Genomic DNA, 17,156 nt, shown 5'->3' on the forward strand with positions numbered 1-17,156 from the left:
AGAACGACTTCGGGTCATGCAGACATCTTCCCTTGTGACACTTTTGATAAGGCGCTTGGGCAAATATTATAAACATGGTTACTAGTCAGCGAACTGGTTGCTGTCCTAATGGGAGCTTGTTTTTCCGATCATGTCAGATTGTAATTCCTCTGTGTCGACCAGAGCAAGTTCTTGATAGCATAGCAGCAGGCAAAAGCGCTTTATGATGAGCATGTATAGATTACCGAAGGCATTCAAGCTACTTCAATAGGAACTAGTGATGTCTTTCAAGTAAATCAAACCAGGCACCGAGTGTACATCTTGGTCACGATTCTGGGAGCAGCCAAGCGGGATCTGGTTCATCATCTTCTCCCCCCGACGACCTAGAAACTACATCAAGAGAGTGTTCCTCCGTATCCCTCAACAAATCAGCTGGAGGCTCTGGGTTATCCACCCCAAGCGGGTCAGCATGAACATCGGGTTCACCATCGCCGGGGCCACCGATAGGCGATCGGACGTCGGCGTCGGACACATTGAACAGATTCAGCAAGAGCTGGTGAGCCTCTTGCAGAGCCTGGAGCTCTGCAGAGATGCAACAAACGAGTAATTTCCAGTTCTTACTCTCCGCAATTTCTAAGTGATCTTCTACGCGTTCAGATGTGTGTCTCAAATCCTCTAGCACAGCCCGGGCAATGCCCTTTTCCGATAGGGTTTGTAAAGTACCCTCTGGATCCAGAAGTTGTGACTGTTTCTGTATGAAGCGGCGCATGGTCGCCTTCAACCGCTTCTCGTAACCGGTAACTTCCCCGACTACTTGTTTCCAAACTCCGCCACCAGCCTCCAGCGCTTCGATCTCTGCCTTGACTTCCTTTTCTCGGCTGCGCAGGTCCGCTTGCTCCTTGGTCCAGTGTTCGTGGGCGAGATCGAGGGTCCGTCGTTTTGGGTTCAGAGTATAGAACGTCGCGTCACTAGACTTGGCCGATACAGGTCTCACAGGCGGATTCTGGAGGTATCTTTGAACATCCGACTCCAGTAGTGTCAAAGAAGCTTTGTAGGAGGATAGCTTAGAGTCGACCGAGTTTTCCATTTGCGACAATTCCCGGATGACATGTTGGTGCCTAGCCTTCATTTGGGACAGTCTGGTTTCCATTTCATGGATGTCTTCCTCCAGTTTGCGACTTTCGTCTCGTAGTTTCGTAGTCCGTTGACCTTCCTTATCGTCTTGAATTGTCGAAATTGCGGCCATTAAGCCGGCACGCTTGGTGTTAAACCCATCAATGTCCTGCAGTGCAACGTGTCGTTCATCGACCTGGGAGATCAGTAGCTCATGCTCCTCCTCTCTCAGCTTCAACAGGTCGTAGATAGATTTAAATATACCTTCCCGAGCCGCACGAAGACCAATCTTCTCGGGAGGTGGTTGTCTCACTGGAACGGTAGAGGGCCCTTGGACACTACCCAGCGCCGAGGTTGGAGTATGGCTCCCACTAGTCGAGGGAGTAGCATTGGACTGCGGTCCCGCCAGGCCAGCAAGAAGGCCTTCGCTTTGGGCATCGATGAAGCTCTGCAGGTTGAGTTCGATTTGTTTGGCTTGTCGGTCAATATATACGAGTGAGTCTTGCTGGTAGGTGGAAGCTCCCGGCGCGAATATTGCCGACATTTTGGGGGTGATGACGGCTTGGAGAGGAACGAGCAATGGGATGAAATTTGGCGGGAGTCAGGGTACAAATACCCGCCTAAATTTTCAGTTCAATGGAGCAAAATAGTTCAGTCACGAATGCCTCGCACACGACACAACAAAGAGAAAGAAAGGGTCACTCCTGCCTAGGGACAGGGACCTGCTGCATAACTACTAGCATGTCGCATGCCATCACCGACCACGTGACACTGATAGGGCGGTCGGCAGAAACCAGCAATACCATTCGACAGCTTCCCTCCGCCCCGTTGACGTGTGCCTCGCTGCTTGCTGCTGCTGCTGCTGAGGAACCTTGAAGCTTCCTGATCACTCCGAGCTTGTCTCTTCCCACCATCCACCATTCTATCCCGCCTGCTTTGTCCATCTCGTTTCACGTGTACTTTGCGCCTTTTGATCCTCAGTAGTCTCGATATTCGCAGATTGGGTTCAACCGATTCAACCACTTCACGGCTCATTCGAAGCTGTCGCCCCATCCTCTAGCGACAGCGCTGCCATTTCCCATCAATCCAGAACACTCCCTTCAGACATGGTTGGACTTGCATCAGCCGCCGGCCTTGTCGGCTTTCTTTCTGAGTCCGATCCAGAGTTGCGAGTCTTTGCTCTGAAGACCCTTGACTCCCAGATCGACCTCCTCTGGACAGAAGTCGTCGACGCCGTACCTCAAATGTTCGTTTGTCAGCCTGATTGTCCGTTCTCGACGGACGCCCACCATGTCCCTAACTCCTTCTCGACTCCAACCATGAGCTGCTTCTTTTTTAACCTGACACTGACTCCTTGGAATCTAGAGAGGCGCTCTACGAAGATGAGTCGTTTCCGGAACGCGAGCTTGCCGCCCTAGTCGCCGCCAAGGTGTACTATCACCTCCAGGAGTACAACGAAAGCATGGTGTTTGCACTAGGTGCCGGAAAGCTGTTCAAGCTGGACAGTGGTGGCGAGTTCGAGGAAACAATCATCGGTATGTCTATCGAGCTCATCTATCACCACCGAAATGGCTAGTATCTAATGCTTACCTCTCTCAGCCAAATGTGTTGACACCTTTGTTTCGCTTTCCGCCGCCCAGCGGCCGGCAGCAGGTGACCAACCTGCGAACCTGAACACTTCATTCCCCACCTCCGGTGAAGGAGCCACGAGCACCTCCGCCAGCCTGACATCCCCAATCACACCATTTTCACAGTCCGCCTTGCCATCCAAGTCTCTTTTATCCAGACAAGAAGTGCCCGGAGTGGATGCGGCCTACCCGGGTGGCGATGATGCAAGCATCAAGCAGGTCGAGACACCCTTGGTGTTGAAGCGGGGAGTTCAGGGTCAGTTGCAAGCAATCATCGATCGCTTGTTTGAGCAATGCTTCACTCAAAAGAGGTATCGTCAAGTCATTGGAATTGCCATCGAGGCCAAGAACCTCGATGTCCTTCGGAAAACCATTATCCGGGCTAGTGAGGACGAGAAGAAGCAGAACGGCGAATCGCGACGAAGTGAAGAGCTTATGGAGTATGTGCTGGACATCTGCATGGGGATCGTGCAGGAGCGTGGCTTCCGCAATGACGTATGTCCATATCTTCCTCTCCATTGCTCCCTTACACTGGTGCTAACATTTACTTCCAAAGATCCTTAAGCTTATCCTCGACCTCCTCAACGAAATCCCTGCGCCCGATTATTTCTCAATTGCCAAGTGTGTAGTGTACCTGAATGAGCACTCAATGGCGTCGGCCATTCTTCGTCAGTTGGTCGACAAGGGTGATGCGCGATCACTCGCCGTTGCCTACCAAATTTCCTTCGATCTCTATGACAACGGTACACAGGAGTTCCTTCAGAGAGTTCGCAGCGAAATCGCCGAGCCCCTACAGGCGAGCGAGGAGTCCGAGTCGAAGGCTGAAGAGGAACCCAAGGAATCGGATCCTTTGCTGGACAGCCAATCCAGATCTATTGGCGAGAACAACGAGCAGACTAAGATTTCATCTGAAACGCGCGCGGCTTACAAGAACGTCCTTGCTATCATCGATGGTAGAAAGACCATCCAACTGAATTTGGAATTCCTGTATCGCAACAACAAGGCCGACATCGCTATCTTGAACAAGGTTCGGGATAGCTTGGAGGCGCGGAACTCTATCTTCCACACTGCTGTCACACTCTCGAACGCTTTCATGCATGCCGGCACCACGCACGACAAGTTCTTCCGAGACAACCTGGAATGGTTGGGCAAAGCTGTTAACTGGTCGAAGTTCACCGCTACTGCGGCACTGGGTGTTATCCACCGGGGTAATCTGACCCAGGGTGAAAAGCTCTTGCAGCCCTACCTGCCTCGGGAGCACATCGCGGGTGTTGGAGGTTCGGGCTCCGTCTACAGCCAAGGAGGTTCCTTGTATGCTCTAGGTTTGATCTATGCTAACCATGGCGGCATGGCTGTGGATCTTATCCGTGATCACTTCAAGAAGGCCACCGAGGAAGTTGTTCAGCACGGTGGTGCCTTGGGTCTCGGTGTTGCGGGGATGGCGACCGGCAAAGAGTCTATCTATGAGGACTTGCGGAATGTACTCTACACCGACTCCGCACTTAACGGCGAGGCCGTCGGTCTCGCCATGGGTTTGGTCATGCTGGGCACTGGCAACATGAGAGTGCTTGAGGACATGATTCAGTATGCTCATGACACCCAGCATGAAAAGATCGTCCGTGGTTTGGCTCTGGGAATGGCTCTGATCATGTACGGGCGTCAAGAGGCTGCCGACGAGCTGATCAACGGTCTTCTGGGTGATCCCGATCCCACTCTCCGTTATGGTGGTATCATGACGATCGCCCTTGCTTACTGTGGTAGCAGTAGCAACAAGGCTGTCCGGAAGCTTCTTCACGTTGCTGTCAGTGATGTCAACGATGACGTTCGCCGCATTGCTGTTCTGAGCTTGGGATTCATCTTGTTCCGCAAGCACCAGAGTGTGCCTCGCATGGTCGAGCTGCTGTCTGAGTCCTACAATCCTCACGTTCGTTATGGAGCTGCTATGGCATTGGGTATCTCCTGTGCTGGCACTGGTTTAGACGAGGCCATTGACTTGCTCGAGCCTATGCTTAAGGACTCGACCGACTTTGTGAGACAGGGTGCTTTGATCGCTTTGGCCATGGTTCTCGTGCAGCAGAACGAGGCCATGAATCCTCGCGTGAGCACGCTTCGCAAGACCATGATGAAGATGATTGGGGACAGACACGAAGATGCCATGGCTAAATTCGGTTGCGCCGTTGCTCTGGGCATCATCGATGCTGGTGGGCGTAACTGCACCATCAGCCTCCAAACCCAAACGGGCAACCTCAACATGCCCGGAATCGTTGGTGCCGCTGTTTTCACTCAGTACTGGTACTGGTTTCCCCTCACCCACTTCCTGTCCCTCAGCTTCACCCCTACCGCAGTGATCGGCGTGGATGATGAACTGGAAGTTCCCTTGTTCAAGTTCCACAGCAACACGAGACCCAGCCTCTTCGACTACCCACCTGAGCAGCAGGTGAAGACCGAGGAGGCCCCTGAGAAGATCAAGACTGCTGTCCTTTCGACCACTGCCCAAGCCAAGCGCCGTGCTCAGCGCCGGGAGAAGCAGCAACGACGTGAGAGCATGGACATTGATCAGACTCCTACCACACCCAAGGTATCGGAACCTCTGGCGGACAAGATGGAAATGGACGAGACCGCGGCCAAGGTCGAAGACGAGGCGAAGGATGGAGAGAAGGAAGGTGGAGAAGGGCAGAAGAAGAAGGCTGAGCGGGAGAAGGTCGGCTATGAATTGGACAACATGTCCCGTGTCCTACCAGCTCAGTTGAAATATCTGACGTTCCCGGACCCGCGGTATGAGCCCGTGAAACGGGTAAGTATACTTTCCTCCCTTTTCATATGTGACCCACGCTAATTTGGCGACAGCCTACCGGTGGTGTAGTGGTTGTGTTGGACAAGACCCCCGAGGAGCCTCGCGAGAAGATCGAAATGAAAGCTAGCAAGGAGGTCAAGCAGGCTGCGGCAACAGAGACGCTACAAGACCGTCTGCAGGCTGCGATGGGCGCGGCTGGTTTCCAGACACCCCAGCGTGGTGGTGGCCGAGGTCTGGGGGCTGAAATCGGAGCCGATGCGGGAGCCTTGGCTGCCGCCGGTGTGTTGACAGCGGTGGATGAAGATGAAGAGGACGGTGAGGAAGCACCTGTACCTGATGAGTTCGAATATGAGAGCGACGGAGTCGAAGAGTAGAGCTCCCGGTCGCCCTGATAGATCTCTCTGGCTGGTTGTATTTCTAGGTTAATTATGGAAGTTATGCCCTATGTGAATTGAATAAACATATTCCGGTACTTTGGAGGTCGGTCGTAGTGTTAACTATGGATTGCGAACTGACGACATCAATCTTTATGGTCGATGCTACGTTGGCTGTACAGCAGTCGTTGTCTATGAATGTACGAGTATATGCTAAGTAGTAAGTCAGTTTCCAGAGTATTCCGTACTGAGTAGCAGTGATCTTTTCAGCCAAGCACTAGGAACTACATAGCTCACCAATGTTTCCTTCCTCTGGTCCACCCTGGATTACAAATATGTCTGCTGTCTTTTTTATCTTTCTCCTGTTCACATGCTAGCAGTACTGAAGAAAGGTTAACAACTACCCAGTAGCAACTAGCATGATGCATGATCTCATCTGATCCACTGACTTGGTCTGGTCTGCCTCGGCTGTTTCTCCTTGCAGTAAAGCCCCGCACGTGCCATAAGGCCGGGGAAGCCAATCGGAGGAAGAGCAATACACATCCCGGACTGGCCGAGGCGTGGTCCACGTGAGCTGCTTTATACCTGGTGGTACTGTACTGTACTCTTTACTACGGGCATACATGGTGGGCAGGCAGTGATGAAGTCAGTCGGGCCCGACATGTGAAAGCCATTCCTGAACTAACTACTTCCTCCCTCTCATTTTTGTAGTGATTACTCCGAGGCCGATCGTGACTCTGTTTCATTGTATCCACTGTCCATTTTTCTTATTATGATTATTATTGGACTTTCCTATTTACCAGAAGACCCATCTCATTGACGGGGCTTGTTGCGTGGGGAAAGGCCTCCGTGATCAAAGCTGAACTGAAGCAACCCACCAGCCTGCCAGCCTATTTTTCAGCTGGCCTCTTTTATATCGACTTTGATCCGCTTCTCATTCCATTCTCCCCTTTCTTTCTTCTTTACCCCAGGTTTCTCGATTATCGCTTTCCCTCTCTTGTCTTACATTCTTACCCCGGATCTCGACCCCACCGTTGCCTCCTCACCCCACTCTCCACTGTACAACGCAGTGCGACTGAGGAGCGCCGTCTTCATACCCAACTATACCTACTGAGGATTTCCACACATACTCCTTTCATCTTCTTACTTTCCGTACAAAATGGCCAAGACATTCACCAAAGACGACGTAGCCTCGCATAGCAAACCGGATAATCTGTGGGTGGTGATCGATGAGGATGTGTACGATCTGACCAAATTCCAGGAGGAGCACCCAGGTACGTCTCTAATCCTAGATAACAAGTCTGAAATCGAGACTAATGTCGTTGTGTGACTCCTATAGGTGGCAAGAAGAGTATGACTCCCCCAGTGTATACCCGATTCCACCCCGAACGTTTGCAAGCTAATTACCGCCACGTACAGTCCTACAACGGGTGGCCGGCAAAGACGCATCGAAGCAGTTCTGGAAATACCACAATGAAGGCATCTTGAAGAAGTTCAAGGGCCAGCTGCAAATCGGCTCCCTGGATTCGAAGAAGGCCGCTGCCCCGGAGCCGGCCCCAGCATCCGCCCCAGTCAAGCAACAGCCTGCGAAAGCCCCGGCTGCACCCGTTGATGTGGTTTCCGCGCAGTCGCTAGAGGCCCAGGAGCCTTTTGGCGACCTCATCCCCTTTGCAGACCCAGCCTGGTATCACGGTGTAAGTACCCGCAAACTTCCACATTACCGTAGCACGAGGTGGTCGAGGCTCAGACTAATCATGCCGATGGACCTCTAGTATCACTCGCCCTATTTCAATAAGACGCATGCTGCTCTCCGTGAGGAGGTTCGACAATGGGTGGATACTGAAATCGAGCCAAATGTGACAGAATGGGATGAGAGCAAGACCGTCCCCGACCGCATTTACAAACAGATGGGAGAGCGCGGATATCTGGCCGGCTTGCTCGGAATCAAATACCCAGTGCAATACACCCCTAACCGGGTGCAATCTGTGGCCCCTGAGAACTGGGACCTTTTCCATGAGATGCTCCTCACGGATGAACTGTCTCGCTCTGGTAGCGGCGGTTTCGTTTGGAATCTGATTGGTGGCTTCGGAATCGGGTGTCCTCCTCTGGTCAAGTTCGGAAAGAAGCCTCTTGTAGAGAGGATCCTGCCTGGGATCTTGGCTGGTGATAAGCGCATCTGTTTGGCTATTACAGAACCCGATGCGGGTAGTGATGTCGCCAACCTCACCTGTGAGGCCAAGCTAACGCCAGATGGCAAGCACTACATCGTGAACGGTGAGAAGAAGTGGATCACCAACGGTATCTGGAGTGACTATTTCACGACCGCCGTTCGCACGGGTGGGCCCGGCATGAACGGCATCAGCGTGCTGCTCATCGAGAGAGAGCAGGGCGGTGTCAGCACCCGGCGTATGGACTGCCAGGGTGTCTGGAGCAGTGGTACCACCTATATTACGTTTGAGGACGTGAAGGTGCCGGTGGAAAACCTCATTGGAAAGGAGAACCAAGGTTTTAAGGGTACGTGCCTGACCCACCCGACGCCGCTTATGCTCTTTTCTTGCAGGATCTAACCTTCTTCATAGTGATTATGACCAACTTTAACCATGAACGCATTGGCATTGTGATCCAGTGTGTGCGATTCGCCCGTGTCTGTTATGAGGAGTCCATGAAGTATGCGCACAAGCGCAAGACCTTCGGTAAGAAGCTCATTGACCATCCGGTCATCAGAATGAAGCTGGCACACATGGCCCGTCAAATCGAGGCGACGTACAACTGGCTAGAGAACATCATCTACCAGTGCCAATCGATGGATGAGACGGAAGCCATGCTCAAGCTGGGAGGCGCCATTGCCGGGCTGAAAGCGCAGGCCACGACGACGTATGAGTTCTGTGCGCGCGAGGCCAGCCAAATCTTCGGCGGTCTCAGCTACAGCCGGGGTGGCCAGGGTGGAAAGGTCGAGCGGCTCTACCGCGATGTTCGAGCCTATGCCATCCCCGGTGGTAGTGAGGAGATCATGCTGGATCTTAGCATGCGCCAGAGTCTGCGTGTGCATCAGCTCTTCGGGCTGAAATTGTAGGAATTGGTTACAAGTTTCGGAATCAAACGTTCTATTTCGCAGGAGTATATATTGTTATTTTGCTGAACGTCCTGTAACATATCACGCAGAAACTGCCCTGGAGGACTGAATATCTTAGCATATCGCAAATTCAATGAATGATGGCTGAGCTGTGTATGGTGCTGTAGGCCTCCTCGAAGTGGGGCCAGAAAGGCTGCCAAGAGATGCCAAAAGCCCCTTCAATTAGAGCGCAAAATGCGGTAATACCATCTGAACGAACTGAAAGATCACTTATCCGATAGAGCCAACAAGTCACGCAAATAGAATGAAAGAAATCGAAGTGCCAATTGCAGGAGGGAGAGGAAGGCCGATGCGGTTGAGTGAAAGGAAGGCGGTCCGGCGGGGCGGAAGGACCGAAAATGACATTTGCCCGCAACAATCATTCATCCAATGCTTGATGCCTTCTTCCACCTTTCTTTCTCTTCCTCTCCATTTAACCCAACACTTACCATCTCTCCTTCGGTGTCCTGTTTCGATCGCAGCTGGTTTCTGGCACTTTAATTCCAGTGCGATACAAATCCACTTTCCCTACTCACCTCTTTCTTCTCAACAACCAGCTGGGTGAGAAGATCGCGCCTCGCGGAGTCGGCGAAATAACGGAAACTCGCCTCGCCGCAGCCCCCGAGGTGAAACCTCTCTCGCAACACTGCCCGCTCTGCGCGGTCTTTGCTTCTCTCTTTGCACCCACCGTCTCTGGGGAAGAAGTCATATATTCTTAATACCGAAAATTCATCGATAATATCAGAGATCTTCTACCGCGTCAAGAGATTTGTGGGAATTCCTGCTCAATATCCCTCCGACTTGCCTCCGTGACTGATCGACCTCGATATACGCTTCAGACGTTCGTCTTTACACAACACCACGATCTCAAACTTGACGAGACTACCAACTCCGGACTGTCATTCCGTTCTACTATCATCACACTCTGCGAATACGATCGTCATTCTTCCGTCACAAATCAATCGATCCTCCGTTCAACATGTCGCGAAACCTCATAGATCAGGACTTCGGCTCCGAAGAGGAAGATGACGATTTCAACCCCGCTCCGGCGGATGACTCAGATAACGAGGATGCGAAGGTTTGTACCAGGCTGGAAAATGTGTGATGTCGGACGGATCAGGCTGACGCTGGGGTTCTTTTTCTGCAGGCGACGCACCGTCGTCGGGATGACGACGACGACGATGACGACGATGACGCTGATGTACACACTGGACGGACGGCACGGTATCGCGCGGGCAGTGAAGATGACGCAAGAGGGCGCGGCCATGCGGATGACGACGATGAAGGGGACGACAACGATGACGAGGAGGAAGGTGATGAAGACGACGATGGCGAGGAAGATGAGGATCAAGATGAGGAGGATGAGGACGACGACGACGATGTGAATCCCGTGAGTGGGCTCTAGAGATTCCGGCGATCGCTTTTTTTCTTTTTTTTTTTTTCGCAGCGGTTTGGAGAAAAGAGTTATGGCTAACAGGTTTCATCTGAATTTACAGAGACGGCCCGCGAAGCGCAGACGGAGAGGAGGTGTTCTCTCTTTCGTCGATACCGAGGCCGGTGTCGATGAGGATGAAGATGAGGCCGAAGACGAGGAGGATGAGATGGAATTTGGCGGGGAAATGCACCCCGATGATATGGACACACTGCCCGTTGGGGTGGAGACGGATGATCGTCGGCACAGACAGCTGGATCGCCAGCGTGAATTGGCGGCCAGTATGGATGCGGAAAAGCAGGCGCAGATGCTGAAGGAGCGGTATGGTCGAAACCGTGCGGCGGCCACCGATGCCGTGATTGTACCCAAGCGACTGCTTCTCCCGAGTGTCGACGATCCGAGTATCTGGGGTGTTCGTTGCAAGGCTGGCAAGGAGCGTGAGGTGGTATTCTCGATCCAGAAGCGCATCGAAGAGCGTCCGCCTGGCTCTCGCAACCCGGTTAAGATTATTTCCGCCTTCGAGAGAGGCGGAGCGATGGCTGGATACATCTACGTCGAGGCACGCCGGCAGGCTGATGTCATGGATGCGCTGCAGGATATGACGAACGTCTATCCACGGACAAAGATGATCCTGGTGCCCGTACGAGAGATGCCGGATCTTTTGCGTGTGCAGAAGTCGGAAGAGCTTGTGCCTGGCGGCTGGGTTCGGATCAAGCGTGGAAAATACCAGGGCGATCTTGCGCAGATTGAGGATGTTGAGACCAACGGTCTTGCTGTGACGGTGCGCTTGGTTCCTCGTTTGGATTACGGTCTGAACGAGGATATTGGTGCCCCTGCCATTGATCCTAAGCGGAAGCGTCCTGGCATGAACCCAGCAGTGGCTCGCCCGCCTCAACGTGCCTTCAGCGAGGCTGAAGCCAAGAAGAAGCACGCCAAGTACCTTTCTGCGACGTCTGGCTTGGGTGGCAAGTCATGGAGCTACTTGGGTGAGACCTACATGGAGGGCTTCTTGGTTAAGGACATGAAGGTCCAGCACCTGATCACAAAGAATGTGAACCCTCGACTGGAAGAGGTTACCATGTTCGCTCGCGGCGCAGACGACGGCACTTCAAATCTGGATCTGGCCTCTTTGGCCGAAACATTGAAGAACCAGACTGCCGAAGAATCATATCTCCCTGGCGATCCTGTCGAAGTCTACCGGGGTGAACAGCAAGGGTTGATCGGACGCACCACCTCCACACGGGGTGAAATTGTGACTCTGGTGGTCACGCAGGGTGACTTGGCAGGACAGACCATTGAAGCACCGGTCAAGACTCTTCGCAAGCGGTTTAGAGAAGGTGACCATGTCAAGGTAATTGGAGGCAGCAGATATGTGGACGAGCTGGGCATGGTTGTACAGGTGAAGGACGACACGGTGACCCTGCTCAGTGACATGAGTATGCAAGAGATCACAGTCTTCAGCAAGGACTTGCGTCTATCTGCGGAGACTGGCGTGGACGGCAAACTCGGCATGTTCGACGTGCACGACTTGGTCCAGTTAGAGTGAGTTGATTTCCTTGGCTACTACTCATATCATGACTAACTAGCTATACAGTGCTGCTACTGTCGCCTGCATTGTCAAAGTTGATCGCGAGTCTCTCCGAGTACTGGATCAGAACGGATCTATCCGTACCATCCTTCCCACACATGTCACGAACAAGATTACGCCGCGTCGGGATGCAGTGGCCACGGATCGCAATGGTGCCGAGATTCGCCTCGGAGACACAGTACGGGAGGTGGCTGGTGAGCAGCGCAGCGGCGTGATCCTCCATATCTACCGTTCGTTCCTCTTCCTGCACAACAAAGCCCAGGCTGAGAACTCTGGTATTGTGGTCGTGCGCACGACAAACGTTGTCACTGTGTCGGCTAAAGGAGGACGGGCTACCGGACCCGATTTGACAAAGATGAATCCGGCGCTAATGAGGAACGGAGCTCCTGGCGGTATGATGGGACCGCCTCAGCGAAGCTTTGGACGTGACAGGATGATTGGCAAGACCGTTCAGGTTCGAAAGGGACCGTACAAGGGCTTAGTCGGTATCGTCAAGGACTCGTCTGATTTGCAGGCCCGCGTGGAACTGCATTCCAAGAACAAGCTGGTTACGATTGACAAGGAACTCCTGGTTGTCAAGGACCCGATCACTGGCCAGACAATCGAGATGGGCCGGGGACGGGGTGGTGGACGCATTCCCAACGGCGGCCCCGCTGCTTCCCAGTCAGCGTGGCAGGGTGGTCGAACTCCGATGGGCATGGGTGATTCTTCTAGGACGCCGGCCTGGGGTGGTGCCGCATCCGCTCGAAGTAAGTATCGATGCACAACTCCACTTGCACACATACTGACTGTTCTTTTTCACAGCTCCTGCATGGGGCGGCGTAAGCAGCGCACGCACGCCTGCTTGGAAACAAGACGGCTCCCGCACCTCTAACCCCTATGATGGCAGTCGCACCGCTTACGGAGGAGCCGGGGGCTTTGGTTCACGTACACCCGCCTGGAATGCCGGCGCTCGCACTCCCTACGGTGGGTCTGGCAACAGTGACTTTGACGCCTTCGCCGCCGGCTCGCGCACCCCAGCCTGGGGCGGTGCCGGTGCCGGTGCCGGTGCCAATGCCGGTGGCAGGACCCCTGCCTGGGGAGGATTATCCGCCAGCAATGGCAACAAGGGCTACGACGCCCCGACCCCCGGAGGCAACTATTCCGCCCCTACCCCTGGCGCCTACGGCAGTGCCCCAACGCCTGGAGCGTCGGCACCCACCCCCGGTGGCTGGGCTGACAGCGCTCCGACGCCCGGCGCCTTCAATGCACCCACCCCCGGTGGAATCTCGAAACGAGGAGGATACGATGCTCCCACTCCCGCCGCGTTCGACGGTGCGGGCAGCCACAGTCGTCCCTACGATGCACCGACCCCCGCCGGCGCAGCTGCTACTCCTGGTGCCGGCTACGACGGTGACGACGGAGGACCGCGCTACGAAGAGGGAACGCCCAGCCCTTGAAACCGCCACTCTTCACGCTTCTCACGAATTCCTCAGTAATTTCCACATCCCAAATCGACGCAGGGCGACAAACTCAGGCACAAAGAACTTCTTCCGGGAAAATATAGATCACCAAAATCCGTTGTTCCACACCATCTGACAGAGGGCGTGTCTTGTACTGCTTTTTTTTTCTTTGCATGCGATGGACGATGGATAGGATGCATCCATCGTGTAGCTTAACTTCCCTGGTCCTCGAAATCCCACACACTGATTCGCTTTCGCTGGCATTGTTGTTCTCTTCCGAAGGTTCGGGTGTTGTTTCTGCTGCTACTGCTCCCCTTTGTTTCTTTTCTTTGTGTTTGCGCGCGGCTTCTGGGTTAAACAAACATTCGTCGCAAAACTTGCATAACCATTTTGTATCATGTGTATTCTTCTATCTTATCTACTTCCAAACCCCCCAATTTTCATCCCATTTCACTCTCACCTCGCCTGTTTCTTGAGTCGGGGCCTTGTCACGCTTGCTATAGTCTAATATGTAGAAGTTTCTACACAAACTACCAACTAGGAAAGTCGAGGTTCTTGGCTCAAATCATCCAGTCAATCAATAAATTTCCCTTATTTTATGAAATAAAAAGGCAGTAGTCTAAGTCAAGGTAGGTAGGTTAAGATAGGAATCCAGAGAGGAAAACAGAGAGACGGGGAAGGGGAAAGAAGCTATATATGATACATCTGGTATACATCCAAAATTCGGAAAAGTAAGAAAGAAGAGAAAGCCGACCCGAACAAATAAAACAAGGTTGACATAAAGAAGAATAATACAGGCATGTTCATTTCCATAAGAAACTAGAAAGTTCTTCGACTCTGTGAAACAGAAAACATAAACACGGAGGGGGGGGGGGGGTCAAAGAAGTTCCGGATGCAAAATGTGTAGGGTCGTTATATGCACATCAAATGGGGACTTTTGTGACCAAGAGAGGAAGGGCGAAGGGCGAAAAGTGTTAAGGTGAATAAGGGGGAATAATACGCAAGTGTCTGAAACAGGAAAAAAAAAGGCAATGGAGGTAGATAGGTCACGGAGGGACTTGACGGGCCAGAACGCGGACATTATCCAGGAACCCCTTGATGAGGTCCTCATACTGATGTTGCTCCCCGTTCATGGCCATCTGGCCCTGGCGACGGATCTCGGCCGCCGAGACTTCGACCTCGAGTTCGTGCTCAAACTCGCCTTTTACGGACTAATTGGGACAGTTGAAGTTAGTTAAGGGGCTAGGGAGTCGGAGAATATGAAAGGAGACGGAACATACTTCAGATTTAGCTACCTGGGTGAGATCGATCTGGTAGGCGAGATGGCGGTAGCTCATCCGGTCTTTGTTGCGATCCCCTCCGCGACCTCGCGCCGGATCGACGACCGTGAGCTGGCTCACGTCGCCGTCGTAGTTCATTTCGAGGTTGACACTGATGCGCCAGTCGACGCAGGTTTTCGGGCTGTGGATGTCCAGATCGGCGATGCGGCATTTGACGATCTTGGCGAGGACCTCGTTGGTTCTTTGGTCCACAGTCACGCGGACCTTGGGCTTGTGGCGAGGGTTCAGGTTTTGTCGGATCACCGGGGGCAGTTCGTTCGGGGAGACTTCATAGAAGGTGTCGCGCTCTTTCTTGTGGGCATATGAAATGGGGATGCGGGGTCGGTCGGCCTGATCCAAGGACCTTTTGACGGCTTCATTAAGGAAATTGTTCATCGCTTGATGTTGAGCCTGGCCTTGCATGTTAGTGGTGTGAGGATTATCCGCGGGAGAAGAGGATTACGTACCACGGTCATGCTACTTTCAAATGCTGTCCGGAAGCGTGGAAATTGTTTGTTGATGATTGTCTCGGTCAGAATAGGCAGCTGGACCCGATCTCCGCGATCCATATCGATGAGTTGGCCCAGTTTGGCCTCCACCTCGATGATGGGCGCCGACCCCGCTGCTGCTGCTCCCGCTGGAGCTGCGATGGCGTCGTTGCGGACCACGACATGCCTGAAGAGAAAGTCGCACACATCTTTCGTGATCTCTTCGGTGGGAAACTCTCCGGTGATGGAGGGCTCCCACGGTCCCAAACTGCCAGGCTTTTGAGGCTCGGCCGCTGCGGAAGGCGCACGGGGGGCCGGGGCCGGGGCCGAGGCCGGGGCCGGGGCCGGGGCCGTCGTCTTGCTGGGCGGGTTATCGTTCGAAGCTTTGATGGATACGGGTACAGCAGCGGCGTGTGCGGGACCTTGAGCAGCCGAAGCAGCCCGCTGTCGCAAAATCCAGGGATTAGACGGAGTATCGCGGGCGTGCTTGGGGATGGGAGGAAAGGGATTCGGGATGATAGGGCCGCGGCCTTTGGTACGTTCCGGCCGCATGGCATAGATCGGGGGTGCATCGAAGCGACGACGCTTCCGTACCGGAGGTTCGTGCGGACTGGAGTTAGGATGCGCCTCTGCAAGAGCCATTCCATTCTCGCGAGGGGTGGTTTGGGTGGGTATGGCCGAATCTGGATAGCTGGGAGCCCGCGTGGTCTTGGGGCTCACACTGTCTTCTGAGCCGCGTCGGTCAATGGAACCAGGGTACGGCCGCGGAGTCTGGTCTCGAGGACGCGACAGACGGGGCATCGCAGTGGGTGACATTTGCATCGATGCCTCCTGGCCGACCCAGGGGCTGGAGGCGCGGTTCGAGCGCGTGTCTTGGCCTGAAGAGGGCGGGCGCGCAGCCGAGGAAGGTGATGGTTGAGCATAGGCAGCAGTCGACCCGCGTGGTGTGCCAGGCAGAGATCCGGGTCCTGGCGGTGAAAATTGCTGAGAGGCATATCCAGGCGCAATTCCGGCGGTTGAGGGACTTTCCTTGGGGTGAGATGCATGAGTCGTGTCGTGGGACAGCACCGATTGAATGGATTGCGAGCGCTGCTGAGGGGGGTTGAAGGAGGAATCACGCGAAGAACCGTAAGGACCTGGTTGTGGGCTCTGACCTCGAGCAGCTTGCGAGCCAGCCGAGCGACCAGGGGTAGGTTGATATTGATAAGGAGACTGCAGCGAGCCGTAGGAGGAAGAGCGTTCGGGAGAAACATGAGGTCGCTGCATTGATCCTCCGGGGAAACCGGCCGGATAGGAGGCGGAGGAAGCGGACGCCGCGGCGGGAACCTGTTCGCGCGGACTGTAGACGGCATCGGATGGCTTTCGTGTGGTTTGCGCCGATGGCGATTGCTGGGGGTCCGGTGGAGGATTATTTGCATTGCCAGCAGTGTCGCTATTCAACATCGAGCGCAGATCCATGGCGGGCGGGCGCGTTCGTGGAGGGACGAGGAGGAAGAGAGTGCGACGAGGCGGTATAAAGGAGATGCGTAAGGGGATTCGGGCGCTGTTGTAGTATCTGCGCGACAATTAAGACTGCTTAACGACGAAAGTAATAGGCGAAGAGGGCGCGAAGGATGAAGCTGAAGTGGAGGCTAAAGAAAGTCGAAGAGCGAATCCGGACATGGGGGTAGACGCGCACGACGACTTCTCGAGAGGGTGATATCGGGAGGCGAGATAAGCGCGATGAGGTAGAAATATAGTAGTGATCGTAAAGGAAGTGATCCAAGTCGAAGGGTATGAATGGAGGGGATGTTGGGTGGTTGAAGAAACAGCGTGAGGGAGGATAAAGAGAAGAAACGAAAGAAGGAAGCGAAAGAAGTTGGAGTTGAGCTACGCGGAGGAAGTATA

The 17,156-nt window shown here is 53.8% G+C and overlaps 6 protein-coding genes across 6 annotated transcripts; 4 read left to right on the top strand and 2 right to left on the bottom strand.

The window, feature by feature from the left end:
• Positions 1 to 263: 263 nt before the first annotated feature.
• Positions 264 to 1,788, bottom strand: BO86DRAFT_388601 (uncharacterized protein). The gene has a single exon (XM_025671895.1). It carries the CDS (start codon positions 1,634 to 1,636, stop codon positions 305 to 307), a length of 1,332 nt encoding a protein of 443 aa, XP_025528663.1. The 5' UTR covers positions 1,637 to 1,788; the 3' UTR covers positions 264 to 304.
• Positions 1,789 to 1,963: 175 nt separating this feature from the next.
• BO86DRAFT_360649 (proteasome regulatory particle base subunit RPN2) lies at positions 1,964 to 5,984 on the top strand. Its single transcript, XM_025669826.1, has 5 exons — positions 1,964 to 2,338; positions 2,458 to 2,627; positions 2,692 to 3,215; positions 3,277 to 5,514; positions 5,568 to 5,984. The coding sequence occupies exons 1-5, from the start codon at positions 2,199 to 2,201 to the stop codon at positions 5,886 to 5,888; spliced, it is 3,393 nt and encodes a 1,130-aa protein (XP_025528664.1). The 5' UTR covers positions 1,964 to 2,198; the 3' UTR covers positions 5,889 to 5,984.
• Positions 5,985 to 6,823: 839 nt separating this feature from the next.
• Positions 6,824 to 9,026, top strand: BO86DRAFT_68093 (putative acyl-CoA dehydrogenase). Its single transcript, XM_025677563.1, has 5 exons — positions 6,824 to 7,162; positions 7,228 to 7,239; positions 7,308 to 7,582; positions 7,661 to 8,402; positions 8,468 to 9,026. Exons 1-5 carry the CDS (start codon positions 7,048 to 7,050, stop codon positions 8,959 to 8,961), a joined length of 1,638 nt encoding a protein of 545 aa, XP_025528665.1. The 5' UTR covers positions 6,824 to 7,047; the 3' UTR covers positions 8,962 to 9,026.
• An 818-nt stretch (positions 9,027 to 9,844) lies between these two features.
• Positions 9,845 to 13,547, top strand: spt5 (transcription elongation factor spt5). The gene is made up of 5 exons (XM_025677565.1): positions 9,845 to 10,078; positions 10,148 to 10,390; positions 10,497 to 11,974; positions 12,027 to 12,769; positions 12,825 to 13,547. Exons 1-5 carry the CDS (start codon positions 9,980 to 9,982, stop codon positions 13,457 to 13,459), a joined length of 3,198 nt encoding a protein of 1,065 aa, XP_025528666.1. The 5' UTR covers positions 9,845 to 9,979; the 3' UTR covers positions 13,460 to 13,547.
• Positions 13,548 to 14,030, top strand: BO86DRAFT_68119 (uncharacterized protein). The gene has a single exon (XM_025677564.1). The coding sequence runs from the start codon at positions 13,636 to 13,638 to the stop codon at positions 13,936 to 13,938; it is 303 nt and encodes a 100-aa protein (XP_025528667.1). The 5' UTR covers positions 13,548 to 13,635; the 3' UTR covers positions 13,939 to 14,030.
• Positions 14,031 to 14,326: 296 nt separating this feature from the next.
• Positions 14,327 to 17,081, bottom strand: triA (putative mRNA capping nucleoside-triphosphatase). The gene is made up of 3 exons (XM_025668944.1): positions 15,249 to 17,081; positions 14,743 to 15,192; positions 14,327 to 14,673 (listed from the first exon to the last, which is right to left on the bottom strand). The coding sequence occupies exons 1-3, from the start codon at positions 16,725 to 16,727 to the stop codon at positions 14,509 to 14,511; spliced, it is 2,094 nt and encodes a 697-aa protein (XP_025528668.1). The 5' UTR covers positions 16,728 to 17,081; the 3' UTR covers positions 14,327 to 14,508.
• Positions 17,082 to 17,156: the final 75 nt, after the last annotated feature.

The sequence above is a fragment of the Aspergillus japonicus genome (genome assembly GCF_003184785.1).
Source record: "Aspergillus japonicus CBS 114.51 unplaced genomic scaffold BO86scaffold_18, whole genome shotgun sequence".
In the NCBI taxonomy this organism is placed as follows: domain Eukaryota; kingdom Fungi; phylum Ascomycota; class Eurotiomycetes; order Eurotiales; family Aspergillaceae; genus Aspergillus; species Aspergillus japonicus.